Source organism: Callionymus lyra, chromosome 1 (genome assembly GCF_982586985.1).
Source record: "Callionymus lyra chromosome 1, fCalLyr1.hap1.1, whole genome shotgun sequence".
In the NCBI taxonomy this organism is placed as follows: domain Eukaryota; kingdom Metazoa; phylum Chordata; class Actinopteri; order Syngnathiformes; family Callionymidae; genus Callionymus; species Callionymus lyra.
Window position 1 is genome coordinate 16,306,183 of NC_141818.1, and position 26,808 is coordinate 16,332,990.

The following is a 26,808-nucleotide window of genomic DNA, read 5'->3' on the forward strand; positions in this document are numbered from 1 at the left end:
AAAGAAAAGATAAAAATAATTATTCAGACAGAAAAACGATAACAATAGAACAATAACTACCTCAGTGCAGTTTATTTCATTAACAGAACTCAAATTTTATAACAGATATAGTTACTCTCTCACTTTGCTGCGTAAACTTTCTTTCTTTACGTTAGTTATCGTACAATAAAACACTGAATATAAATACAAAGTACTAGAATTATCTCCATACGTTAAAACAGAAACAATTAAGCATCATAAATGCTACATTCCTAAGGAGAAATACATTGAATTTTTACGTTCTGGGTGAACATTTACATCTTGAATTTTTGGTGGAGCTAAAGACTAGTTTTGGCAACGGCACAAACAAGATGTGGAGCCGATAATCAGATAGTTGGCGAGAATAGTGACAAAAAAAAGATACAGAAGATGTTTATATTTTAGGAAGATCTCTTGCTTCAGAACTGGGGAGCATCAGAACTACAAATATATTGCAACATTCAGCAGAATCTGCTGGTTAGGATAAGTGGACCTGTTGCATGAAACATTTCTTCAGGTTTGTATTCTACTTACCAGCAATAATAATGACATAATCATTCAAGTTATATTTCAACTAATAAGTCACTCTTTGCTATAAACTCAATATTGATAAAAACACACAAAAAAGAATAAACTTTGTGTACAAATATTAGTTCTTACAAACCTCTTAATCCATCTCTGTACCAAGGTTTAGTAAACATGTGTTAAAAACTGCACTAAAATAGTGTGAAATTAAAATTAAAAACATAACACAGATAACAAACACAGTACACATCATTTTTAAAAGTCAAAATAAAAACGTATCCGGGACGTAATAAATGATTGACGCAAACGTTTTAATTGGCCTTTACTGGCAGTGTTCTTTCGTGCGTGTTCAATTTGATACGTTGAAACAAGTTTGTCAGGGTTTTGTTCCTCAGGAAAATAACAGAATTAAGTCACTGGTTGGTGTGATGAGATTGTGGTGTGAGGAGGCAGACTTGACATGTGGAAGCTCCGGGGATGTTCGGAAGACCTGCAGCGACCACAGACAGGATTCAATCAGACAATTCAAGATCCTTGAGAATCTGCTAAAAATGCACAGTTGCTAAAAATCTTCATTGATTTTTAACACACAATAAAATGGAGAAAAAAAAACAACTGAATAAGACATGTTAGTCTGATCCTCTCTGCTTATAATTAAACCAACATTTTCTGGAAATTCGATCAAAAGGTGACATATAAGAAGGAAGAGTGGTGAGGTCTGTAAATGTCTTAACAGTTAGTTGACACTTTAAATTTGCTCACAGAATGGAACTTTGTCCTTTGGTGATCCTAGTTCTTTTGAAATAGTTAAGTAAGTTAAGTATAGGTTATTTGTAAAGCGTCTTTCTAGACCAGGTTCACAAAGCGCCTGAACAATCAAAAACAATAATTTAAAATAAAATATCAACTTTAAAAGACACATAAGACAAACACAGGAGTTCCAGAAAATCAGGGAAAAGTCTGCACAAATAAAAATGTCTTAATATGTTTCTTGAAGGAGTCAGTAGATCATCAAACACAGAGGGAGAGGAAGATCGTTCCAAAGCTTAGGAGCCTGGAAGGATTTCTCTCCTGTGGTTCTGAACCGTGTTCAGGAAACATCAGTAGATTCTGATCCACAGACCTCAGAGCCCGAGCTGGGGTGTAAGGCTGGATCAGATCAGTGATGTAAGGAGGAGCCTGACCATGAATAGATCCGAAGTAAGAACCAGAATTTTTAAATTGATCCTGAAAGAAACTGGAAGCCAGTGAAGAGTTTTAAGGATCGGAGAAATGTGAGTTCTTCTACTAGAGCGGGTCAGTATTCTCGCTGCAGGGTTTTGTATTAACTGCAGGCGAGACAGATCCTTCTTGTTTAGACACTTAAATAAACTGTTACAATAGTCTAAACGAGAAGACACAAACACATGGAGTACAAGCTCCAGATCGTTTTGTGACATCATTCTCCTTAGTTTACAGATTTTTTTCTCAGTTGAAGGAAACAGTTTCTGGTCAGTTTTCTAGAGACATGTCCTTGTCAAATACAACACCCAGGTTTCTCAGGCTGAGTTTGACAGACTGTCCTAAGTCACCCAAGTACTGACTTAACCCTGGAACCTGATCATCAAGAGTTTCAGGTTTGCCCGTATTTAGCTGCAAAGTGTTTTCACTCGGACATTGTTAGTTCCGACATTCAACAGAAAATCTAAGCACAAGAGCCAAACCTGAGCAAAAGTTTTCCCTTTTATTCACAAGAAGAAATTCAAAATAATTAATTTGACAAGACTTAAGCAGCATATTTAACAGCCGTTTTTGTATTTAAGTTTTATATTAACATCAACAACTACGTGAAGTTGTTAAACTTGTGCATCATTAGCTGATCATCATCTGATGTTTAAGATGCGTTACTACTGGTTAAGAGAAATGTTCAACGGAATCCATTCAACGCACACCTTCGCTGCTTGAAAAGACCAACAGATTAGAGTCAAAAGGAAAAGCGATCCGACTGTTGCATCGTTCAACACTGTCGTTGTGTAAATCTCATCATTCTGTGGCTCACTAATAAAGGTCCCTCTTGAAAAAGCCGTCAGTCTGTCAAAGGATTAATTTAAGTGCCAGCAAAACAAAAATCATGGCCGTAAAAACGCCAATAGTCCCATCAAGCACAATGTATTTCTCTCCGGTTGACCATTTGGTCGCAGACGGTGCTTAGTGTGAGGCGGCGCGACAGAGGAGAGGATTCAAAAGACATAGATCAGTGGAGGCGCGGTGAGGTTTGAGGTCCGGCTACACTGGACACAAAGGAGAGCTGCTGTCCCGGCACCACTTCATCTTAGTTCATATCTCAGCTCCACCAGGCTAGTCTGGGTAATAGCCCTCCAGGGACTCCTCGGTGATTTAAAACATTAACCACCCCCCCCCCCCTGGAATCAGGACGCACAAACACACACATGATAGACACAATGTTCTTACCATGAAGAGCAACACCAGTCAATGTTCATTTGTCTTCAGTGAGAAGAACAAGAAAACCGGCTAAGAGACAAACGGATAAAGTTAGTTTGTTTTATTCTCGAATAATTCCGGTGCTTTAAACGTACCTTATGATCTCCCATGCAGACGTTTGGACCCATTGTGTTGTACTCCACAGTCCTCCCGTCGTCATCTCCCTAGAAAAGTTTTGTTTTTGCCGAATTAACACCATTTAAAGCTGCAACGTTTGATCCTTTTCACTCACTCTGTGGACGAGTTCTTGAGCCGAGTGTGAGGCGAGAACACGATCACACCAGGCGGGGCAGCGGGTGTTCAGGTACTGGGTGGGTTTGGAGCATTCTTCACTGTAGGGGTAACTGAGGGGGGGCACAGGATGAGGATGGAAGAGGCGGCCAGACAAAAGTGTGCGACTCTTACCTGGGAGGAAACTTGATCTCCTCTTCTGCTGTGACATCACGGAAGGCTGAGGCTTCCTTGTCGAACTTCAAGAGCTGAGAGAAGAAGATTATTTATAGTTTCTATATTTTAATACCAGACTCTCACATTGGATTGGACATTACAAACTCACATGAAGTCAATCAAAAATGAATTTTGAAAAAGGTTTCATTTAAAATGAGGGACAAAGAGCTTGGTTGCATATAAGGAGGTAAGAAAATATTGTTACTGTGAAATATTGTGATATTTTTAACACAAATACTGTATCGATGTTGAAATTGTATGATTTTTAAATGGATTCACAATTAACATGCAAATATGTGTGCTGTTTGTTCATTTTTGTGTTGCAATTAAACTTCCAGCCACTAGATGGAAGCAGTCATTACATCCTCAGCAGCTAAAGGAAAAATAAAATGTTCCATGATCCGGGACTGAGGTTGAGAGGATACAGTCGACTGAAGCTGATGTTTGGACACATTTTGGTTTCAAAAACAAATGAAAGCAGTTACCACTTTGTCAAGAGTCATGTGGTCTGTAAATTCTGCAACACCAGAGTCAAGTACTCGGAAAACACTACAAATATACCCTTGTTCCTACAGTATCAAAATATATATCGGTCTGTTGCCGTTGTATCGTGGTACGTATCGTGCCAGATTCTTGCCGTTACACTACCGTATAGTGGTCAGCGCTTTTTATACAAAGGGATAAAACATATTCATGAACATAAACATGTAAATATACCATATTTAGCCAATAGCTACTTTCCATTGCAGTTCTTGTCAGATCAAAAGACAATGAAAATCCCCCTGGCCTCTCACCCTAAGCAGCTGGGCTAGTCTCCAGCCCCCCGTGACAATAATAAGAGAATAAACAGTATACAATTAATGAGAGGCCCTTTCAATCTTTATTGATCATTCATCTCTCTGTAAACCAGACCGGATCAAACGAGACAATCCAGTGCCTGTTTTCATGAACAGCTGTTGAACTGTCACATTAAGCATCCTGGTCCAACAATGTTTAACTAAGCACGTCCCAATTTTCTTCAGAAAATATCTAAGGATAAATGAATATATGTAGTATATTTGCTATAACCATCAACAAAAGAAAAGAAACCTCCAAATGCACATTTTTAAAGTGTTTTTGTCGACTTAAAAGGCTGGTAAAATCTAGTAATTCTTCACAGTCTTCATCATGACAAATTAAATCAGACAGCGATCAATGCTTTATGGTGGATTAATAACAACAATAGCACGTGTTCATAGCACCTGTAAAAATCTATTCACAAATTACTTTCACTTCAAAATGTAAACAGATCAAATCAGCTGGACTTTAAAAGCTAGCAACGATTAAGGGAGTGTAAAATGCAATAAATGATTGACAAGGGCTCTTTTAACTTGTCATAACAAGTTCAATTTATCAGTAGAAGGTTCATAAATGCTAAAAATAAAGATTTTTCTGCCGTACAAGTTCAGGGATGAATCAACGACAGAGCGTTTTACATTTGCTCAATCATATCCCATTAGCCTGTTTTTAGTCTGTCACCAAAATATAAAGAGATATTTCAAATCCAAGGTGTAGTTTCTTGAGTTCTTACTGCTTTTCCGTTGTCCTCCCTGAACACAGCCTGGTGAAGATACGCAAACAGCTTCTCCTCTATTTGTAGAAGCACCTGAGTGTCACACAGAAGAGATGTTCAAGCGAAGGATGCACAATAACGTCTTTTTTGTTTTTTTTAAACTCACCTGTCGGTCGTTGTCTTTCTCCTCGCATATTATTTTCTCCACTTGGTCGCTGCTGTCCTTTCTAACCGTCTGCACGTCTGCTGAGGTAGACAGATGCTGCTCACACAAGAGAGAACTGGGCTCAGAGGAAAGAAAACACACAACCCGACCAACATTGAACACAAACCTGAACCAGACTTAATGCATCAAGCCTAAAGTTAAAATCTCCAAACAGGAAGAAAGGCAGCGGAGAGAAGCGTTGGTCAGATACTCTGCAGAGACAGTTTTTTTTTTTTAATTGAAATTGAGAAAGACATCTTTGATTGACAGTCAGTGTGAGGTGCGAAGCGGACCTGTTGATAACATGAGTGAGGGCATTCTTGCGGTTGGCAGAGTAGATGGAAGGACTGGAGTTGCAGGCAATGAGGTTGGAGGCATCATGGAACAGATGGACGTTGACCAGGTCCAGACCTCTGACAAGAAAACAGCAGTATAAACAGCAGGTCCGGTGGATGATAAGAAAACGTGACTCTATTAATGATTTTATCTGTGGCTCTTCACACCTGACTGGGTTTGAACGAGTCATATTGAAAGTGAAAGAAATGTATCGGTCAATTATCCACACACAAACAAAGCTGCAGTTAAAGTCACATGTCTGATGTCAACCTGTTAGTCCTTTTTCGTTTTCTTTAACAGAAAGTTCATTCCTAAACAAATAAAAGACACGACTCAAAGCAAATAACTTCTAAGGGATGCACGAATATGAGCTATTTGACGTCATTCTGATCGGCCGATCAAATGACAAATATTATTTTTTTCACAACTTATATTCATACCAAATGGCAGATATAAATATATACATTTATGTTTTTTGTTATGACTCCTTTAAAATGAATCATCAATGAATGTGAAGTAGACTGGAAGAAACATGATGTCCTTTTAACTTTCTTGCATAACTTAAGACATGAATAACTTAAGAATGATGCATTCAATGACATTAAATACCGTAGGATATTTTATAACTGGATGTGAACCAGTCCGTAACTTAATGGTAATCTGTTTAATGAAGACACAGAAAACCCACTGGCGTTCTATAAGTTGCAATTTGGCTTTATTTAAGTGATAAATGAAGTTAACATTGTGAGATTTATTCATTAACTTATTTTAATTTAGTATTTAAAAAAGACTGAGTTTTGTATCATTTGTTACCGACTTTCCTGTAATGGTTGTTGTGTTTTTTATAGTGTTGTCCAGTTTCATTGATTTTATTTAGTAGGTTTGTGTCATCAATAATATAGGTTATAAATAAGTGACCCAGAGGTTCAAGCGAGCTGAACAACTTGCAAAAAATGACATTTAACTTGATTTCAATAATAGATTAGAATCGTCAACAGTCCAAAGAATCCTAAGCGGGTTGGTTGGGATCAGTTACGTACTGGTCGTGTATGATCCAGCGGGTCCTCATGAAGCCCTTCCTGGACCACTTGAACTGCGGGAGAGATAAATCAAAGGGGGTCACCAAACTGCAGCGAAACAGGTCTTTAAAGGGCTAAACTGATCATTATTGATCAAGACGCATCATTTGTCTCATCCTGCTGTCAGAGCAGGCCGACAGCCCCCACAACCCCAGTAGACTCATTTGTCCCGACGCCTCCCTTCGGACGTTCAGTCCACAAATGTAACAAAAAAAAATAATTTAAATCACAGATGCAAACGCACTCACATCAGGCCAGAAATTCTTTGGGAATTTCTCCTTCTCCACCGAGTCGACAGCGTCCAGCGAGCCCACGTAGTGATTCCTCCCCGACACCGCTTTAAAATCTTTCCCTGTGAGATGGAGAGAAGGCGGGTGAGAGGGCGGCGGAGGAGTGTTGGATGTAAAAGAGCGAGAAAACATGCAAACGCCGATCAATAAACTGGTGTTAACCTCATCAGAGCGGCATATGTGATGAGCCGATCTATAAAAGGAGAACAACAATTTGTTTGAGTCACGCAGCAAGTGGCAGCTCCGGGATGTTGATGGTTCTTACATGAGCTTTTCTGAGGAGCTTTTTCACTGCTAACGTGACTCGACTATGCAGCTGGAAACTGCTTTGCTAATGCATGAGCAGCTGCAGCCGAACCATCAACTTTTGCATCACATTTACAAAAATGACTTGTAATTATGTGATGAAAAAATGAAGATTATACATTTGTTCCTAGGAGTATGTCTTGAAATTTAGGATTAATATAATGAATACAATATACTGTTATATGGACTCATAAATTAACAATAACAACAACATTAAAAATCTATAGTTACTGAATACAATAAGTATGAATCGTTCATTCATTTTATTAATCATTCATGGTATTGGTTAATCATCAAATTTGATTAATCCTTGTGTTGGGGTCAGGGTCAAGATGACCGGGAGGTCCGAAATGAAATGTGTTTGAGGTATCCCTTGTGTTGTCTCTGGGTCAAAGTGACCTGATGGCCCTAAAACAAATGTGTTTGTGGTATCCCTTGTGTTGTCTCTGGGTCCAGGTGAACAACCTCCCTGGCTTCCAGAAATACATATGCAGTGGTGGAGGTCGTTCACCTTGATCCAGAGACAACACAAGGGTTAAGAAAATAAATATATATTCATAATATTTAATAATGAAGGATGCATGTGGAATTATAATATAACATTGGAAAAAATATATATATATTTTGGTTTAAAAAAAAGCCAGAAATATCAGGGATAACATTAGTTGCCAAATGTTTTAATTGGATGGAAAAACACAATATTTCGTTGGATATTTGTAATATGTCAAATGAAGGGCCACGAAATTAGATTTATATCTCAATTTGGTGGATAAATAAATTTTTCCTTTTAATTTTTTCGTTTAAAAAAAAATCAACAGCAGCATTTAATTGAAACAAATACTGTATTGATAGGAAAATGAAACAAACAAATAAGGCAAAAATGAATAATTCAGTCTCATAGACCTAATAATAAGGAACTAGTTTCAACTTTTTGGATGTATCACTGGTTAATCAATTTTTTTGTTATTTATTGACAGTACTAACTCTTTAAATTGTATTTTTTATTTTAATTCTTGATTCTATTTGAATATATCACTTTTTGTGGATCAGTGGTTCGTCACAAACAACAGTATTTTAATAAAGTATATCGCAGTAGAAACCTGCTGGAAAGAAAGTGAGGATCGTTGCTTCATCTGACCTCTCAGCATATAAATAAATCAGTTCTTCACATATGACTTACAGTTTTAAATAAAGTGCAAATGTTTACCTTTAAAATCATACTGGGAGACATTTTGTAGTGACTGGTGGATGCAGTACATGCTCCCCAAAGCCTGCGGGAAACACAAAAAGTAGACTTTAGGACATTCACAGAGAATCATATGTAGTGGAAAGGAATAGATTGATAGATGCTTTTATTTATCTCCGTAGAGAGATTCACAATTTAAGCAGCACCGGTTACGGATAAACACGTCTAAAGAATTTAAAATGTAAGAATAAAAAGTTGTGCAGAAGAAATTAATAAATACAATAACATATAATAATGAACAGGATAAAGGCTGAAAAATACCAAATAGTAGGATATGTTAGTTTATATAAAAGAAGCAGAAAAAAACAGAGCAAGAAGAACAAGTTTTGATTTTGTTCAGAACATTCTGACTGAATTGTAAAGGTGCGAAACTTTAGAAAAATAGAGACGTATTAAGTGTAGATAAAAGAAGCATGTGCTGGACCTCGCACACACACACACACACTTCAGTACCTGATCATCCTTGACGTGTGCTGACAATTTTTAATGTACTAACTGCCTGCTCCACTGATCTGATTAATCATGCCCCCTGAGATCAATAAAGACAGAAAATTAAAACCATTTAAAAGGTATTAGGCAGTGGGCCTGCCGCCTGACAGCCCAGCCACCCTGACTGGGGACCAATGACAAATCAGCTGGCAGAAAACCTCGGGGCCCGGGGCGTGACGGACCATTGCGCAACCCTTCGCTCCCGCCAGAGGATGAGAGATCGCTCCCTGAAGAGACTATTTATCTTCGGGGCTGAAGCCGTCTTCATTCCATGAAATGCCTCCGTGGTTCGGTGAGCAACAACTCGGGCTCTGATTTGACCTAAAGTGTCCAATCTTTATTTGAAGTGCAACATTTTTCGGATTATTCCATGAATGTTATTTTTAGATTTGGCAAAAAAAGAGCAGAAGAGCGAGGGTGTTGGAGAGAAAAGTCCGGCGCTCACACATACTCCGCCAAACACCCATCTTCATCAATCAGGCCTGGGCTCAGTTTAATAAAAAAATATTGACTTACAAGTGATTTTTTATCAAAACTCCATTTGTACTGAAAATGCATGCGAGTCTGCCCACGCTGCCTCTGAAAGGAGAGACCCCCCCCCTCCATCACCACCCAACCCTTCCCCAAACTCTCTCTTGGCCATATAACTGATGATCTGCAGCCCAGGGAAAACAAATTGAAAATCAATGCAGGTGGCACAAGTGAAATGAGAATGAAGCGCAGTGTGAAGAAGGGGGGGGGGGCTTCTCTCAGGGCAGCGAGTCGAGGGTCCAAACACTCACGAGAAGGAGAAACTTAGGTCCCAGCTGTCCTCCGACCCCCCTCACACTTTTATTTATCGTGCACAAATGGGCTTGGATCAATAGTTTTAATCTGGAGTTAAATGTATTGACTCGCGGACGTCTCTCCTCCACACCTGGCTGTTGACTTTCTCCGTCTGACTTCACACACCTCTAAGTGTCCAGCGAGCCACTGACCCCTGCTGTCAGGGCGAGGGTGGGGGGAACGACCTGGGAGGAGTGCGGGTTAATGGCTGAAGAAACCAGGAGTCAAGAACTTCATTTGGACGATGAGTAAAAGAATAAAGCAGTATGTCATCGATGACTGTTGTGATGGTTCATTATTCTTCATCTGAGCCAGACGTTTAAAAATAATCCTTACATTCTTACAGAGGAGCGGACGATGGAAGTTTATCAGAGCCATTAGAATAATAAATGCTTGATTTAAAATTAAAATTATTTGTAAGCAATGCATTTTATTTTATTTTAATAATTGAATTTAATCATTTTAATATTGAAAGGTTGAGTTTGTTTTTATGGAATTATTTTAAAAAAATGTGTTATTTAATTCAATAGTTTGAATATTTTCAAAATGAATGTTGTTGGTTTTTTTACATAAAGGGTTTGATGTTCTAATTCCATCAATTCAACAATACTTTTTTTTTTTAATTAAATACTTTTTAATTAAAGCGGTTAAATTCAATATTTGTACATGTCGCAGCCTTGAAAATTCAATATTTCTATATATTCTAACTTTTCAATTCAATCTAAATGTTGTCTGGTGGCACTGTTATAATTACATTTTAGTTTAATTGTTTAATATTCACTTTCAAGTAACATCTTAAGACATTTTTATTTGTTCAGGCTTGTCCTTGATTTTCTGGAACTCCTGTGTTGTTCTCGTTGTTATCTTGACCTTTAAAGAATATATTTTATTGAGTATTGTTTTGATTGTTTAAGTGCTTTGTGACCCTGGTCTGGAAAAGCACTCTATACATATAAATTACTTACTTACTTTAAAAGGCTGCGAGTAAACTCCATGTGTAAAAAATACATGCATTTAAAAAAACATTTGACCTTTTATATTCAGTTTTTCCAAAAGAAAAACACTGATTCAACCTTTTAGTAGAAACAAATTCAACCTTTCAATATACAATTATTCAAAAAACCAATTCAACGTCACAAAGTTTAAAATAATTAATTCATCTATACAATATTCTGATGGCACTTACAGAGTGGAAAACTTTCCTCTGGGCCATCAGTGTATTTTAAAGATCAATCAAAGATTACAATCGTTTAATCAAATTATTATTATGATTCAAAATCATTTCAAATGTAAAAACTGCAGAAATATGGGTCAATACAAGAGATCTAGCCACAAATATTTTCTAAATACAAAACTAATATACTTCTCAAATTGCTTGAATATTGACCAAATAAACTAAAACAAATTTTCTTTAAATAGAAACAGTACTAAATTGGTAAAAATGATAACTTTGTTATTAGTCAATATTATCCAAAAGCAAAACATACATTTTCCAGATCTGGTCACCAAAGTATACATATAATGTGACTACCATTGGATTTAAAATATTACCTGAGATACATATATTTGCAATTGAAAATATTGTTTAAAACACAAATAATCATGAAAACTATTCATTTACATATTTTTATACAAATTAACTAATAATAAATAGCTTTAATTTATTGCACATACGGAACCAAAGAATACACTAAATATATATACTAAACTGGAACAAAAGTATTGAGAATAGAATTTATTATGCAGACTGTTAGAACTGAAATTTGGACTAAACATTTGCACGTGATTTGATGCTTCATAGTGAAACTGAACTCAAAACTTTCCTCACAAGACCTGGACCATACAAGTCATTTATTGATTTACTTTTAAAGGGTCCTTTATCACTTTATAATTGTGTTATTTTGGCAATTTAGTAATTAAATGACTAGATCCGTGTAATAAAACTCGCATCTTAAGTAAAGACGTTTCTTGTCCAGTCTGGGTACATTTATAAGAAAGAGTCAAATAGGTCGCGAGTGTACTGTGAGTCCACAGAGAAGCATTGCAGCGCCACCTACAGGACAGATGTGAGGTGTCGAAATGCATGATCTGGTTCTCACCGTGAATGTCTCCTCTGTCTGGAACTGGTTGTCCACGTAGATACAAGCTCGGTCATACTCTGACATTTCATCAGAGGACAAGATGCTCCTGAGGAAAAAAAAGATTGAAAAACAATAATAAATCAACATTGTCAGAGATATAGTATAATATGTGTATTGTAATGTTGGTACAAGACATGCAAAATGTACAGGAAAAGGTTGTTGAGTTGGACATTATTGCATAGACAACCACAAAAATAATAATTAAGGAGCAAATGTTATTAAATAATGTTTGGGTCCAAGTGTACTCATCTCATCTAAATAAAGTTTATTTACAATAAATGAAATAGAAATTAAAATGGCAGCTAATGCACTCATTTGGACCACTTTCCACTGCATATCCAAAGGGCACAAAAAGATGAGTCAATAAAAGACAAGTCATGGGTGTTTTTTTGGACCATATTACCTGAAGAACTGCTCAGCGTGAACCATGTTAGCCATGTATTCCTTCCCTCCCACCTCCTGAAAGTGCAGGGCGACGAACTGTGGCTTCAAGCTGTGGATGGTCTGTCGAACAGAGAGTGAAGCAGGTTACAAGTAACAAACAACAAATTGCAATAAATTCTGTCAAGAACTAAACTCACCCCATACAGTTCTCTAAGCCACTCATGTTGGATTTCACCAATCTGTTTGTCACACAGAAAAATGAAAGAATTTAGGACAAAAAACAAAAACAAAATAAAAGTAAAAAATAATGACAATATACCAAATAAAAGTACAAAGTAATAACGTCGCATTTGACGGTACTATTATTGATACATTTATCTTCAGAAAATGTGTATTTTTTGAAAGCGGTTAGAACTAGGAAGAAAACATGCACGGCACTCTGGCGCCTCTTAGAGGACAGAGACAGTATGACCTAATGTTAACTTTCTAGATCAGGGATTCCCCACCTGGTGGGCCGCGAAGGTATTGCTATATTAAATATAATTATATAAAAATTAAAATACAAATAATACACATGTTAAACCTCTTTAAGTTTAAAAGGATTTTTAAAAAATTCAAATATTATTTTAATTACATTGTTTTTCCTTAGAGTATTATACACGTGACATGGAAATGAGAACGTATTATAATGCCTTGTATTTATGGGGTCAGAGGTGGGCTGCATAGGTTTTTAAGACTTAAAAGTGGGTCCTGAGTAGGAAAAGAATGAGGACCACTGTTCTAGATCCAGATTACACCGTTTAAATATCCTGCTGCTGCCTTTTATTATTGGTTAATGAAACCAAAGAAATAAACCTGCGAAATAATTATTTGTGTCTCAAGTCAAAACTGTAGGAATCAGAGCTTTTTTTCATGAAATAAATGTTTGCGAAGTGTAAAGAGATATATGGGTAACAGTAGCCTGAAAGAAACAACAACACACAGATGTAGTGACAAGTATTTACGCAGGTATGGATTCTATTCAATCTGATACAACTTTATTTGGCCCAGCAATTTCTGAAGGTCGTATGGAAATGACGAAGTATCCTCATTTGCATGGATGTCAGATGTGGTGGAGACTATTTGCTTCTGTGCCGTGCACAGTGTTTGCATTACTGGTGTTTGGAGACAAATTAAAAAATTGAAAATGTGTTTATGACATACTGGAACAACCAAAAATAAAAGATATATAAACAGACAGCCTCACTGTTTTCTGAACTGTTTTGAGGACTGCCAGCTATAGAGGAGCCTAAACAACTGTAAAAGCTCACATCCTCCACCGATGATATCCATCTGTTTACATCTGGCCCACAATGGGATCTAAGATGTCTCACTGGAGCCATATCTGGTCACCGGAAACATGGTCCTGAGCCAAATTTCCATGAGAGTACAAACCTCCTGAGAGACGTTCCACTCTCTGCTGAGCCTCTTCCTACTCCAGACCGTTTACTGTCAGGGATGTTATTCAGTTTTATCGTTCAAATGTAAACTCAAGTCATCTGAAAAAGGTTTGACCAAATGACATTCTTGCAAAACATTTGAAAAAAAAAACATGGATGTTTTTCAACAGAAAAAGGTTACAGCACAAGTTTGGATCACTTAGTATCAACTGTGAGCTGATGTTTTATTTTAACTAGTGACTTACTGCTGCTTTAAATCAAAACAATGGTGATAAATAACAGACTTATAATCAAGCAGTTTGCTGAGAGCATTCACATCCATGGCCTGAACTATTGACTTTGAAGCTGATTTCAGATCACAGTGAAATGTTATGAAAGATAATTAGATGCAGGTTCGTATCATTCATGGGTGTCAGACTCAAGGGGCCACGATTTTTAAGACAGTAAGTCCGGGTCTGGACAAGATTGAATGTTTATCCACTATGGCAGACACCCGTCATTGCAATGTTATGTCTTCAGTCTTACAGGTCTTCATTGTCTAGTTTAATTATATGTTAACGTGTTTGCTGGCAAACCTGCTGCATCATTACAAAATACCAAGCTGAATGAAACAAACATCTACTTGCTTTCTGTGAAATACAACTTGCTTATTTATTTATTACTTTTTCCTTTTTTTCCCCTTGTCCTTTTGGTTGATATTTCTTGCCCCTCAAAATAAAGTAAGTGAACATTGAGATCATATTTCAAAAAGAAAGTAATTTTTTATGAAAGGTTAACAATTATTATATTGGCATAGTTTATTTTTGTGTTTTCTTTCTTCTTCATTATATATTTTGGCCCTTATGTAACTGCGTTCATATATATATATATACATAATAACAATAACTAAAAAGTGAAGGTTTTTTTTAATGCAAATTGTATTCAAATAATTGTTAAATCTATTGATCTACTACCCGTCCTCCACACAGCGGCGTTTGAACAAAAACCGACGTCATTATCTTTAGTTTTCATCTCTTTAAAATGAGATGAACCAACAGTGTCAACAGCAGCGGGTCCTCGTGACGTCACGCAAATCAAACGTCACGTGGTCTCTACTGTAAATTTGAATGGTGCTTCTGATAACAACTAAAACCGTGAACACTTAATTGTTTGATCAAAAAAACATGTTTTATTATATTTAAAAATATATATATATATATTTTATTGAATCGGTTTGAAGTCAGCGACATATTTATCTTGAGCCGTAACTTCCGCTTGAAATCGCGAGTAACTTGTCGACTTACATTGTCGAAGAGCGAGCCGACGTTGGCGGTGACGAGCATCACGCTGACGTGCGTCTCCATCGCGGCAGGTTCGGTCCAGAAAAAGCTTCGACGACGGAGGCCCAGGTTCGAGCGGAAGAACCTGCAGCTTAAGAGCGGCTTAGGAGTCGTGACTGGCGGGCTCGGGATCAGCGTCGATGACGAGGTTCTGGTCGGACGAGTTCTGTGTTGGCGGGCTCGGGGAGGCTCGGGCTGTGCTGTCGAACCGAGCCGCGGTTCATGTCCATCGTCCAGATGGAGGAGCGTGGAAGGATGTGGTTTTCGAACCGTCCGCGTCTCTTCTGTAAGGTGGACTTAACGGCTACTTAAGTGGACTTAAAGCAGCGGGAGGCTCGCGGCACCAGGGTGTCTCACGAGCAGCGCTGGCCACGCCCACTTCCCCCAGGATTGACAGGTCGATCATCACAGCTCAAAGTCGACTTAAGTTTACCCTCCAAAAAACATCAACAAAGGTCTGGTAAAATGAGTAAATAAAAAATAAAGATGACGTGCACTTACTTGTCGCTTTCATCACTACTCATAAAACATGACTATATTGTGATTATATTGAAGTAAATAAACGAGAAAGTACCTTCATCAGGGGCTACACATTATAGACAGTGGCTGTTGTGGGGGTTCATCAAGCAAAAATAAAGTAGTATAAAATCAAACTTAACTTGCAACAAAAATAAACTGTATATTATATAAATACTTCTATAAAAGCTGTGTTTTTTTCTATTTTAAATCCACTTTATGCCACTTTGGCAGGGCAATAAATAGTTACAAAAATGACAAAAGCAGAGGACAAGCATATTTCAAACAAAAGCCCTATATTTATATTTAGTCTAGTAATGATTAAATACTTTTAATTGGTGGCTTCTACATGATTGGGGATCCTGAGGGCCACATATGTGGAGTCAAAGGGCCCCCCAAGAGCTGCACTTTGTCTAGGTCTGATCCAGGATGTCCCACTGAAGCATATTTCATCACTCAAAAATCAAAAATTCCAGTTTAATTTAACTTAATATGTATGCCTTTCAATGTATTTGTTTTCAGTTAGTTAAGTGTAAAAAATACTTAGAAAGTAACCACATAAAATGTTGATTTCAATATTAAAATTAATTTATGGAAGAATTCGCCTTTCCTCTTAAAATTGGAAAATAATAAAATCATGACTCGCCTCAAAATGACAGCTTCTTTGATTTTTTGTAGTTACTTGTATGTGACATTTTATTCAATGTATTATTAGAAATTAAAACATGCCACGAAATAAAGATCAATTTCAAAAAGAAAACAAAGTATACAAATTAGGAAAATTCCCTGCCTGTTGATCACACATTATTCTTTATTATTAAAACTTTTTAATATACTGTAGATCCCTACCATTGATATTAAGAACATACACAGGCTCCTTAGATCTCGCCCACAAGATGGATTTCATGTTGACATCATCGTTGATTAATCAAATATCTTGAATTAAACTTTTAAAGCCCCATTTAAGACACAATAATAATTGATTATCTAGAACAATTCAGAATAAAATACTTTAAAAAAACATTTGATAGAATATAGAAAATATGGCTACGATTAAAGATATTGTGTATTATTGCCCGAAATAATCCTCAAATTTCAGTTTTATATTTTTTAATGATTAATGGATTTGTGTAAATGTATACATTTCTCCACAAATCTGCCCGGACGTATTATTTATTCTTTTGTATCGATTGTTTAACACTGTGGCTGAATTTGGTTAAAAGACTGCCTTTGATCCGTTATTTTTAGTTTAAAGAAAAGTAACACTTTTTTGTAAACATTGAAAGTTCTGCTTCTGCTGCAAACATGTAAACATCCAGGAGATCCAAGGAAGAGTTAACTTGTGGTCGAACGAGCCTCTCATCCATCACAGGCGTTCAATTCAACCCTCTCCATAGTCCCGCTGGAAACTTGTACAGCCATGCTGATGAAACAACTTCCTTAACTTTTGTTCCAACTTCCTTTGACTCCTCAGACCATTGTGCTTGTTATTCAGAGGGAGCCCAGTTCATCACTGCATAGACTGGTAATGTGGAAACTGGTTACTGGAGGATGGAGGGATTTAGTTTACGGAGCTGTTATTGGGGAAAATACTTTATTGCTTAGTGAGTAAAATAAAGGATTCAGTAAATCTAAGAGTAGAATATATTAGCTTTAACTGACAGCACAGAGTGAGACAGGTTGAAAACATGTATCATACCCATAAACAACATTGAAAACATCAGGCAGTGTCACATTCTCCAATATTTAATTTGATGAACAGGTTTGACATGATCCAAAATGACCTTCCCAGAACACAGTCGACTAAAGAGGGCGAGCGCAGAGAGAGACAGGGTTGGTTGTCAGACGGAAGAATAGTTGGAGATCATTAGCTGTAAAAACATTCTGGTTCAATGACTGCAGGAGTAGAGTCGCTGCAAATGGGTGGATAGTGTTTCTGGTGATAACTTATTAGTAGCTTGTGTGTGAGACGGAGTTTCCATGAGTTTATGCAAATATCATGACGGGACTTCCACTTCATAATGTGACGCTAAAACACATTCCGCGGAAACACAATCTGTTAACACAAAGGACTAAAACATTTGTAGTGATGGCGTGTTTTTTTAAAAGCTTGAATTAGAGCTTCTTAGTCTCACACTCTTAGAAAAAAGTAATGTTAGAAACGTAACAAAATATGGCATCTTGCCCTAAACTCAAGTCGAGCAGAAGATTCTTGACCTACGATCCCTCTCCTCTACATCCCAGGTGTGTTCCTCACACCGCCGGGACACAAACATGATTGTAACGTTGAAATAGGAGACCATGTCGTCTAAGACTGGAGCTTCAGAACCATTCATACAAGGTTGCCCCCCAAAAACTGCCACAGAGGAAGACTATGCTTCGCATCTTCCCTTCTCGTGGTCCGGAGGGCAGCGGACTCACGAGTGACCCGTAACCACGAAGCAAACTCAACAAACCTGGCTGTGGCACTGACCCAGGAAGCCAACAAGGGGCAAGGCTGGCGTCGAGGAGGGGTGTTCCACTGCTGGAATCCCTGCTGACCGCCTTGTTAGTCAGAGACGCACAAGTAGGAGTTGATCAAGTCCATCATGCAGGTGGTTTCAGGAGCGACTGCGGTCTTCCTGCGTGCCTACGAGCATCTTACTGTAGAGCTTCTGCTGCTCTTCTTTAAAGGTATCCTTTACTTTTCCTCGCTTCAGACCTCCATCCCTGGAACACACGGAACCATGACCATCAACGTTTGACACTATGTGTTCTCTCACGTGCAAGGTCACTCAACCACGGACAGTAACAAGATATGATACTTTAAAAAATAAAAATAAATTTGTGATTTATGCCAGTCTGGTAATTTAATATATCATCTTGCAACACTTCTGGCTAGACAGTTGTCATCACTCAAACCTTTGCAGGAGCCAAAGTCTCAAGCAGGTAAGGTTACACAGAAGCTAAAAGTATGCCAAGCTTAATTTAACCACCCCACTACGAATAGTGTATACTTGCTAGCTTTTAATGTCAATTGTCAAAAATAATTTCTCTTTTAAGGAGAAATTCAACAGTGTGTATAAAGTGACACCTGGTTCACAATAATATTAATAGGGATTTATGCCTACAAAATACTTTTTTTCAGGCTGTGACTCAGTAAAAAAGTAAAAATATGGCACATAGATATACATTTTCAGCATATTCACTGTTTTTTTGCAAAGACTTTAGTACAATTAAAAAATGTTTTATAAAAAGTTTTCTTACCACAGCAGGTCCACCAGTCCACCTTGTCTAGCAATAGCTGCCTTCACCCGATTGGCAAATTGTACAGCGTCTTCCCCTTCCTGCAAGGAACAATGTCAACATTTGATGAGGACATTTGATAAGATTGGGAGATAAAACACTTTTAAGCTTCAAGGACATGACTGAACATGAATACAGTAGCAACCCTCACCTCTCTGGACATGGGCGGAAGGTACCAGACGCTGCAGACGATTGCCCAGCTGCTCATCATTCGCAGGAGGTAGTTGACCATTCCGAACTTGCTGCTATTCCAGAATGCATCTCCAAATCTTGGGTCGTACTACAAAATAAAAGGCACATGTTAAAGACATATCACACAACTATCCATGAACAAAAATATATCCTTTTAATTGGTTTTTCTTCCCCTTACCTTGATGGCCACCGGGTAGACAGTAGCACAGATCTCAAAACTGCCCTTTTTAAACATCATGACTGATGTGTTGTTTATGCAGGTACCTGGACATATGACACTTTTGTGAGAAGGTTGAACGATTGGCATTGATCAAAAATGGATACATTTTACCCACCTTCTGGGAATATCAAAATTGGAAGCTTTGTTTTGTCATCGATATGGTCATTCAATCTGAAATAGAAATAGATACATACCTTATTTTAATAATACAGAAGGATGCTATTGGTTAAGAATCATAATACAAAATAAATATCACAGTATATATACAGCATATATATGCAATCCATTTAAAATATATTCAAGCATCCAAAATTTCAAGAAATGAAAAACATTTACTAAAAATTGGCAAACACATTAAATATCAACATTCATATAACTAACAGGAAAAATTAGGGCAGGATTAGGCATCTTCAAATGAGGGAAATGTTTCAAATGGCCAATGTTAATTACATGCAAAAACTTCCACTCGATCTTGTTATGGAAAAATGTGAGAGCCTTTTTTCCCTAAAAACTGACTTCATATTATAAGGTGTAATATTACCTTTTGGCCACTAGATGTCTGTCTTTAACCTCCGAGCGTTCAAACCAAATGTGAGGGCAAGCTTTGACCATGGATCTCTGAATGACTCCCATCAAGCCCCCGTGAATTTGACCCACCTGGACACGCAAACATAGACATGGTAAAACGTCGACACATCTATTTATGAAGAAACAGCTGCAGTGGAGAGGCTGAGGAGGACTTTGCTTACCATTGCATAGCAGCCATCACTGGCAAGGATGATGACATCGATGGGTGACGTGTGGTTGGCCACGCATATCCCTCCATTTTTAGGTTTGTTCTCACTAAGGAAAAGAAGGCGGGACGAGTGTAAGATGATACATAAAAGGTCAAAAGTCTCATGGAGCATATTGATCAGTTTCTTTCCATGAGACAAAAGCAACACAAGTCTCATGTGAAAGTAACTGTAGTTGGCCTAAGTTACCAAAGATAGAGTTACATTTTCAAATAGAAGGGGACGGTCCCTTGTTTAAATATAACTGGACTCCATTTACCTCAGCACAAAAAGTACTAATATTTGGTGTTTGGAAGTGTTTTAAATGTGTATTTTTATATATTCCACCACTGCGTTGAAGTGCAAACAGTAAACTTTAAAGGTCCAGTTTACAAAGGGTTGACTTCCTCCTTTACATCCTGTTACACAAGGCAACTACGCCCAACTTTACAATTCTTATTTTGTCACAGGCTTACTGATGCCTCTGGTGTTCAACTAAATTGTATTGTAAAATATATATACACTAGTTTTATTGGATCTGTAAACATGAGTTCATGAGAAGAATATGAACTTTATTATAGATTGGTAATAACCAGCAAAGCAAGTGCAATATGTCAGGCGTGAACCCTCAGATCATCTGCTATTTATATACACACACTTGTCAAACACCCAAGCTGTTCTTATGCAACACACCAAGACTCATCCAATGGTAAGTTTAGGCTACATATGCTCCTGGAAAACTGGCGAAACAGAATCTGTTTAACGTTGTGGTTGAATTTGTGTCAAACTTTAATCCCTTTTTCTTTTTTTTTTTTAATCACTGTTAAAATCTGTTTTTAATAGACTTTTGATTTAAATGCAAATCCCCATAATTGAGGTGCCAATTTATACATTTGTTTTGTTTTTGATGGAGCCACAAATTTGCCATAATTATAAGTGTTATTTATTAAATGAGAATCAGTCGAGTTCATCATTTTAAAAGCCATTCTTGCCACTGAACAGTGGGTTGACCAACACTCAAACTCACCTGTCATGGTAGGTGATGATGGCAGTCAATGCTCTGACACAAATTCTGTAGCACATTAAGTGAACCTTCTCGCTGAGAAGGTTTTTTATTCTGCGTAGAAAGAGATCAACAATATTACTGGACTGCAGATGTGGAATAGACCTGTGGATATTCTCATTAAACCAAAATGAGCTTTACCTTCCATTGGGCAGAAGGCCAATGATAGAGGTGAGGAACACAAGGAGACCAACTCCAGTGAAGGCAAGTGTTACCCTAGTGAGGAAAATTGTACAATACGTCAATTTACATTATAAGAGAATAAAAATATTACAACAAAAAACAACATGGGACTTCTAGAGTGTCACAATGTACTTTTAAAATGCCAAAGTAAAGAGTTCAAACACATAACTCGCATTAAAAAAAACAGATAAACATTTTAAACTCAAAACTCTAAAATAAATAAATCTCATTTTGTTTTTGAATTAAAAAATATATATTTTCAAAGGGATCAAATAAGGTTAGATAGATAAACTTTATTAATCCCTCTTGAGATCTCCTTCAGATAATGTGGATTCCGTTCATATATCAGTAAAATACAGATTTAATTAAAATAGAGCAATTAAAAAATAATCAAATTTATATCTAAAACTACTGGTGTTGAAATATAACAAATGATAATAAATCTTAAACAACATAAAATAACATTTACAAGAATATTTGGAAGGAAAAAGCCAAAAATTGGACTTGAATTAAAACCTTTTGTGTTCCTTTCATAAAATAATTAAACTATAATGGCTCCCAAGTAAATAATTCATTAAAAAGAACATCCTGTGCAACTTAAAAAACAAAAACCTTTTTTGACTAATTTAATAGCTCTGGCTTTTTTTAAATGACTTCCATTGGTTGTTGCTGTTGTCAAAAGAATCCCAACCAACTTTGTCAGAATTATTCGGGTCCGGGACGAAAAACAAGTGGATACCTGAGAGGCAGAAGTAAGCCGTAGCGGATCAGCAGTCCAAGACCCCATAAAACCGTCAATCTCAGACTGATGTAGTGAAAGTTGTTGTTGCTGCGTGTCAGTAAATTCCAGGACTCCAACTCCTCAGCAGAGAACCTCTTTGTCACTTCATCGTCCATTATACTTTCCACTCCTCTTCGGGCAAAGTAGAAAATATCAGACATCTCAAATTCGGACGCAGAATCCAAATCCCGGTTGCTGCCGCTTCGTCGGATCTCTTTAATTTCCTCTTCTAAAGATGTTGGCTCCTTGGCAATGATTGCTGTGGTGACACGGGAAATAAGTCAATAAAATTGACCAATATGCACTAGAAAATCCATCAGCTTACCATTGGAATAGGGTTTATACAGAAGGTGGTTTTTCTCTTTCGCTCCTCTTTCTATCCTCAATGTGGCCCACTAGACAGACAGAAGAGGCGCATGAAGGCGTTTGCAGACAATCGAGAGCAGAAAAATACATTTTCTAACCTATAAAAACTGCATAAATTAATTGATCCTTTGGTGTTATTATAAATACTTCCTCACATACACTGACGTCAATTCCTTTTTTTAAATGTAGTTATACCAGTAAAAACAGGCCAATTTCATTTCCACCCATGTAAATCTATTATTTTGCTATGGTCTGTTAACCATCAGCAGCCTTCGGGCACATGTACATGGGTTACATAATAACACATGCAGACACAGGTAATGTCCACGGAAAGGGAAGGCACAGAATGTTCTCCATGAGTAGAACTAGGAACAGACCGACTGGGAGGTGCTGGATCAGTTCCATAACCAGTATTCTCAGATTACACAGAAGAGCAACGTGATAGATTCACTAAACATAAAGCCAGCCATTCAAACTCTAGCCAATAAGAAGAGTGGGAGAGAAAACGTGTGTTAAGGAGAAACACCAGGGACAGTGCTTGGCACTTGGAAGAATGTATGGAATGTTGAAGGGAAGGCCTCTTCTGGCATCAAATGCCTAAAATGTTTTGCCGTGGGGGAAAAGACTGAAAACTAAATGGGGTTTCTAGAAATCACAATGCATGTTAAGAATGCCAAAGTAAAAAGCATAAACATGTTAAGGTATTCAATGACAGTACAACAACTAAAACATACTTAGGTAAATACTTTTTAAAGTTAAAGTACACATAGAAAAAATAACTACTCAAATTACCGACAATTGACTAAATGTTTTATTTCTTATCAGCTCTGCTCAAATATAATTAGCAATTGAAACAGTTGAGCGTGATAAGAACAAATATTTATTTGACTAAACTGCTGTCACTTTATTTCAACACAAAGAATCTTGTTGGGTAAGAAATGATTAATCATCAAGTATTTCAAAGCCCAGACTGTAATTTGGATTGGTATGTACAGGTGTATATTCCTTCTTGAAAGCTACTTTTTGCTTTTATGTTGACAATTGTCCCTTTTAAAAACATGCATTAGTTCATGATGTTCAGCTCATGCGTCATGTGAACAGACATACAGTATGTTTGCATAGGTTAAATTGTCATGTTTACACATGCTTTTAAGTATGTATTTACGTAAATGTTTGTTTCTTCAGCATTTAACTATACATTTCCACATAGATGCAACATGGACATTTTACAGTAAAGGAAAATGAAAAACGACCCTCAAACTAAGGATGTGTGATGTTCATTACATAACAATATATTTAGGGATGTAGGAGCGGTGTCACAGTTAGTGGCTGAGGCTGACACAGTGTTTTTTTTTGTTACATAACAACTTGCCTGAAGCATGGACGTTAATCTATACTGCAACTGTTAGTTTAGGCAATGACAACTGGGTGAAACATATCTGACTAGAGCTCTTGGAAATTCCATATATTTACTCAGTAATATGCAAAGCAGTTTTAAACTACACTTTAGTAATAGACCAGTTTAACTTCTACTCTTAGCAAAAAGTAGTATACTTGAAGTTGATTTTATCAAGGATACTCAAGAATAAGGATAGTAAGTATACTTAGACTCAAGAACTCATTCATTCCTTGGGCTATTAAATTGTACAATTCTGAGTTCGGGGGCAGGAGTGGAGTGAAAGTATCATGATGTTCCCTTCCATGTTAATCTTGTATCTTATGTCTTTGTTATTTTTCTTTGATCAATGTTTTTTTTTTTTTAATCTTTAGACTTAGATTGCATAATCTTGTTTTTTCTCTTTGTTCTTGTTCCTATTTTATTTTTATGAAAAATTGCTGTATTGCTGTGGCTAATTGGAAAAAAACAATTCCCTGAAGGAGACCTCCTGAGGGATCAATAAAGTTCTACCTAACCTAACCTATATGAACATGAAGTGTATTAAAGGAATACCAATTTCATACTTCTTTGGACTAAATTGGAACTTTAAAAGTTTATAGAAGTATAATTTTAAGTATAATCCTCTCTATCCTACCATTGTGCTACAATCTGATTCTATAGTTTAGTTAACATAAGTATACTTAAGGTACACCACTATCTATACTACCAATAAAGTTCTATCCATCTATCTAATATACAAGGTATATACACTTCTAGTACACATTTTGGCTTAATACACTAAATGTAACTAGCGCTGTACAAAATTCACAACCTTGGGTTTTCTGACAAGTACACCATCGTATGTCACCTGTAGTTTCTGGCATTTGGACATACATGAATTATTTTTGTCATAATAGAAGCATCAAAAATCGAAGGTAAGACAGACAAGGACTCGGTCATGTTTCTAATTGCCTTAGAAGAGGAATTAGAACTTAATAAACAAAAATGTTTTTTTATTGTTTTGTGTTCATGTCTTTAAGATACAGAATGAGCACACATACCTTTTGCTTGACCTTTAAGCCTATATTTTATGGAGTATTGTTTTGATTGTTTAAGCGCTTTGTGACCCTGGTCTGGAAAAGTGCTCTACAAATATAAATTACTTACTTACTATAAACCTGAACTTCCAACACCTCAGGATCATACACAAAAGTAAAAGTATAATAAAGTTATAACCTCAAAGCAAATGTGTAAATATAACAATAACATTTAAAGTATCTTTTCTGCCAACCATCACCTACTCCCACAATCCTTTGCAGTTTACTACACGATCACCACAATAATACTGTTCCCTAAAGACACAAAGTAGCCTACTGTACATATAATAAAGTATACTTTCTTCATGTTTGTCGTGTACTCCAATGGCCTAAATATTTCGTGGCATGTGTTGCCATACTTTGGACCGCCGAGGCATGCGATCCATTCTGACTCGCTTATGAAAACTTTTTCTGGTGGACGCTTCTTTTTCCGGTTTGCGGGCTGGGTGTCAAAACTAGTAATTCAAATTTAAACTGGGAGAATCCGAAAGTTATTCCCGGTTCCAAGGGATACTTGATTCTTGATACCCAACACTAAAAGTAAGTATGCTCATAGATAGTACACTCGTCTATGTAAACAAATACGTACCTCAAAGATCTTTAGCAACGTTTTCATGTAGATCCGCCGGATCCCAAAGGACACCCCGAGAATTGCCGGCACGATAATAAAGACCAGCAACAGGGTGAACCACACGGTTAAGGAAATCCCAAGCAGGATACAAACCAAGTTGTCGAACGGATTAAAGAACAGCTCCATCTTGAAGACTATAGAGTTGGCTGGTATAGTCTTCTTAAAACTCTATAACAAGACCTCCACCTCCCGGCCCTTGAATGGCCCCTTTATCTTTTGTCAGAAAGAGAGCTTCATCGAGACGACGACGTTGGGGTAGACTGGATCACTTTAAAAGTCCACGACCTGTTCCCCGGTGGGAGGCTTCATCTTGTTTCAACATCCCCAAAACTTCACCATGATCCGTGGAGAAAGTAAACAGAGGAGCAACAGCTGTTCACAGCAGGTGGTCGTGCCTTGTGGTGAAAGTCCCGAGAACCCTTCTGGTTTTCCTCCCCACAGTCCTGGAGAGACAAACAACATATTGGTGATGTAGACGAGTTTTTATTGAGATTATGAGCGTTGTAAAGCCCGGTGTAGTCAGTGCGGCCATCTTAACCAGGAGTGAGGAGACTGTGGCGATGTTGTTATCAGCTCCAGATACACGTCAGGCCTCATGTGATGCAGCGAAGATGCTAACGTGACCAACATCGCCATTTATTTTTTTTAAAACCACACGACTCACAAGCCACGGTTTTAACACAATTAAAAGCCATTTCGCTAGAGCCGAAACCAAAATAAAACGACTATATAAACATAGGAAGTGTTACTACAGTGCTAGCATTAGCGGCTAGCATTAGCCTGCTCCGAGGATGGAAACGCCGACACAAGCTTCCCGGGCGAGCGGTGGAGATTAAAAAAAAAGCAACGCCAAAAGCATTAAAGTGTTCTTTTTTAAATAAGAGTTTACAAACGGGTGTTTAGAAGAAGTGTAGACCTACCCTTCCCGGAGCGTTAAGTCCAGTACCGGTACAGTACGTCCATCACTTGTCTTTGTCTCTCGGACTGTAATCGAGCTCCGCCCGGCGGGGAGACGCCGACCAGTCGCTCCACGCTGACACCTACTGGTGATGTGATGCCAGTGTTTTTTTTTACCGAGCTGATCGATTTGTTACAATTAAATAGTGGTAGCATTTAAATTCCTACATTAAATCAAAATAAAGGAGCGAAAAGTAAAGCATCACGTACAAATTAAACTTAATATACTAAAAATTGCAATTTTATTGTGTATGTTTTTTATGATAATAGTAATAATAATTCTA

The 26,808-nt window shown here is 37.3% G+C and overlaps 2 protein-coding genes across 2 annotated transcripts; both read right to left on the minus strand.

Moving 5' to 3' along the window:
* Positions 1–57: 57 nt before the first annotated feature.
* inpp5l (inositol polyphosphate-5-phosphatase L) lies at positions 58–15,505 on the minus strand. Its single transcript, XM_087794855.1, has 16 exons — positions 15,047–15,505; positions 12,522–12,563; positions 12,344–12,444; positions 11,899–11,986; positions 8,447–8,510; positions 6,892–6,995; positions 6,605–6,657; positions 5,522–5,641; positions 5,356–5,440; positions 5,190–5,285; positions 5,042–5,116; positions 3,430–3,503; positions 3,257–3,368; positions 3,120–3,188; positions 2,995–3,054; positions 58–1,033 (listed from the first exon to the last, which is right to left on the minus strand). Exons 1-15 carry the CDS (start codon positions 15,104–15,106, stop codon positions 3,013–3,015), a joined length of 1,185 nt encoding a protein of 394 aa, XP_087650981.1. The 5' UTR covers positions 15,107–15,505; the 3' UTR covers positions 58–1,033; positions 2,995–3,012.
* A 1,823-nt stretch (positions 15,506–17,328) lies between these two features.
* gpat4 (glycerol-3-phosphate acyltransferase 4) lies at positions 17,329–26,575 on the minus strand. Its single transcript, XM_087794841.1, has 13 exons — positions 26,488–26,575; positions 25,526–26,010; positions 22,421–22,490; positions 22,054–22,354; positions 21,273–21,347; positions 21,096–21,185; positions 20,045–20,138; positions 19,837–19,952; positions 19,411–19,466; positions 19,254–19,339; positions 19,035–19,163; positions 18,845–18,924; positions 17,329–18,307 (listed from the first exon to the last, which is right to left on the minus strand). The coding sequence occupies exons 2-13, from the start codon at positions 25,691–25,693 to the stop codon at positions 18,199–18,201; spliced, it is 1,374 nt and encodes a 457-aa protein (XP_087650967.1). The 5' UTR covers positions 25,694–26,010; positions 26,488–26,575; the 3' UTR covers positions 17,329–18,198.
* Positions 26,576–26,808: the final 233 nt, after the last annotated feature.

Excerpts from the sequence above, each read along its gene's own strand:
- inpp5l (XM_087794855.1), bottom strand. The coding sequence starts at position 15,106 with ATGGAGACGCACGTCAGCGTGATGCTCGTCACCGCCAACGTCGGCTCG. Across the intron at positions 8,511-11,898 it reads AGACAGAGGAGACATTCACG|GCTTTGGGGAGCATGTACTG; the intron begins GTGAGAACCAGA and ends TGTTTCCCGCAG. Across the intron at positions 6,658-6,891 it reads CAAAGAATTTCTGGCCTGAT|TTCAAGTGGTCCAGGAAGGG; the intron begins GTGAGTGCGTTT and ends TCTCTCCCGCAG.
- gpat4 (XM_087794841.1), bottom strand. The coding sequence starts at position 25,693 with ATGGAGCTGTTCTTTAATCCGTTCGACAACTTGGTTTGTATCCTGCTT. Across the intron at positions 19,164-19,253 it reads TCTACCCGGTGGCCATCAAG|TACGACCCAAGATTTGGAGA; the intron begins GTAAGGGGAAGA and ends TTTATTTTGTAG. Across the intron at positions 18,925-19,034 it reads TTCCGCCCATGTCCAGAGAG|GAAGGGGAAGACGCTGTACA; the intron begins GTGAGGGTTGCT and ends TGTTCCTTGCAG.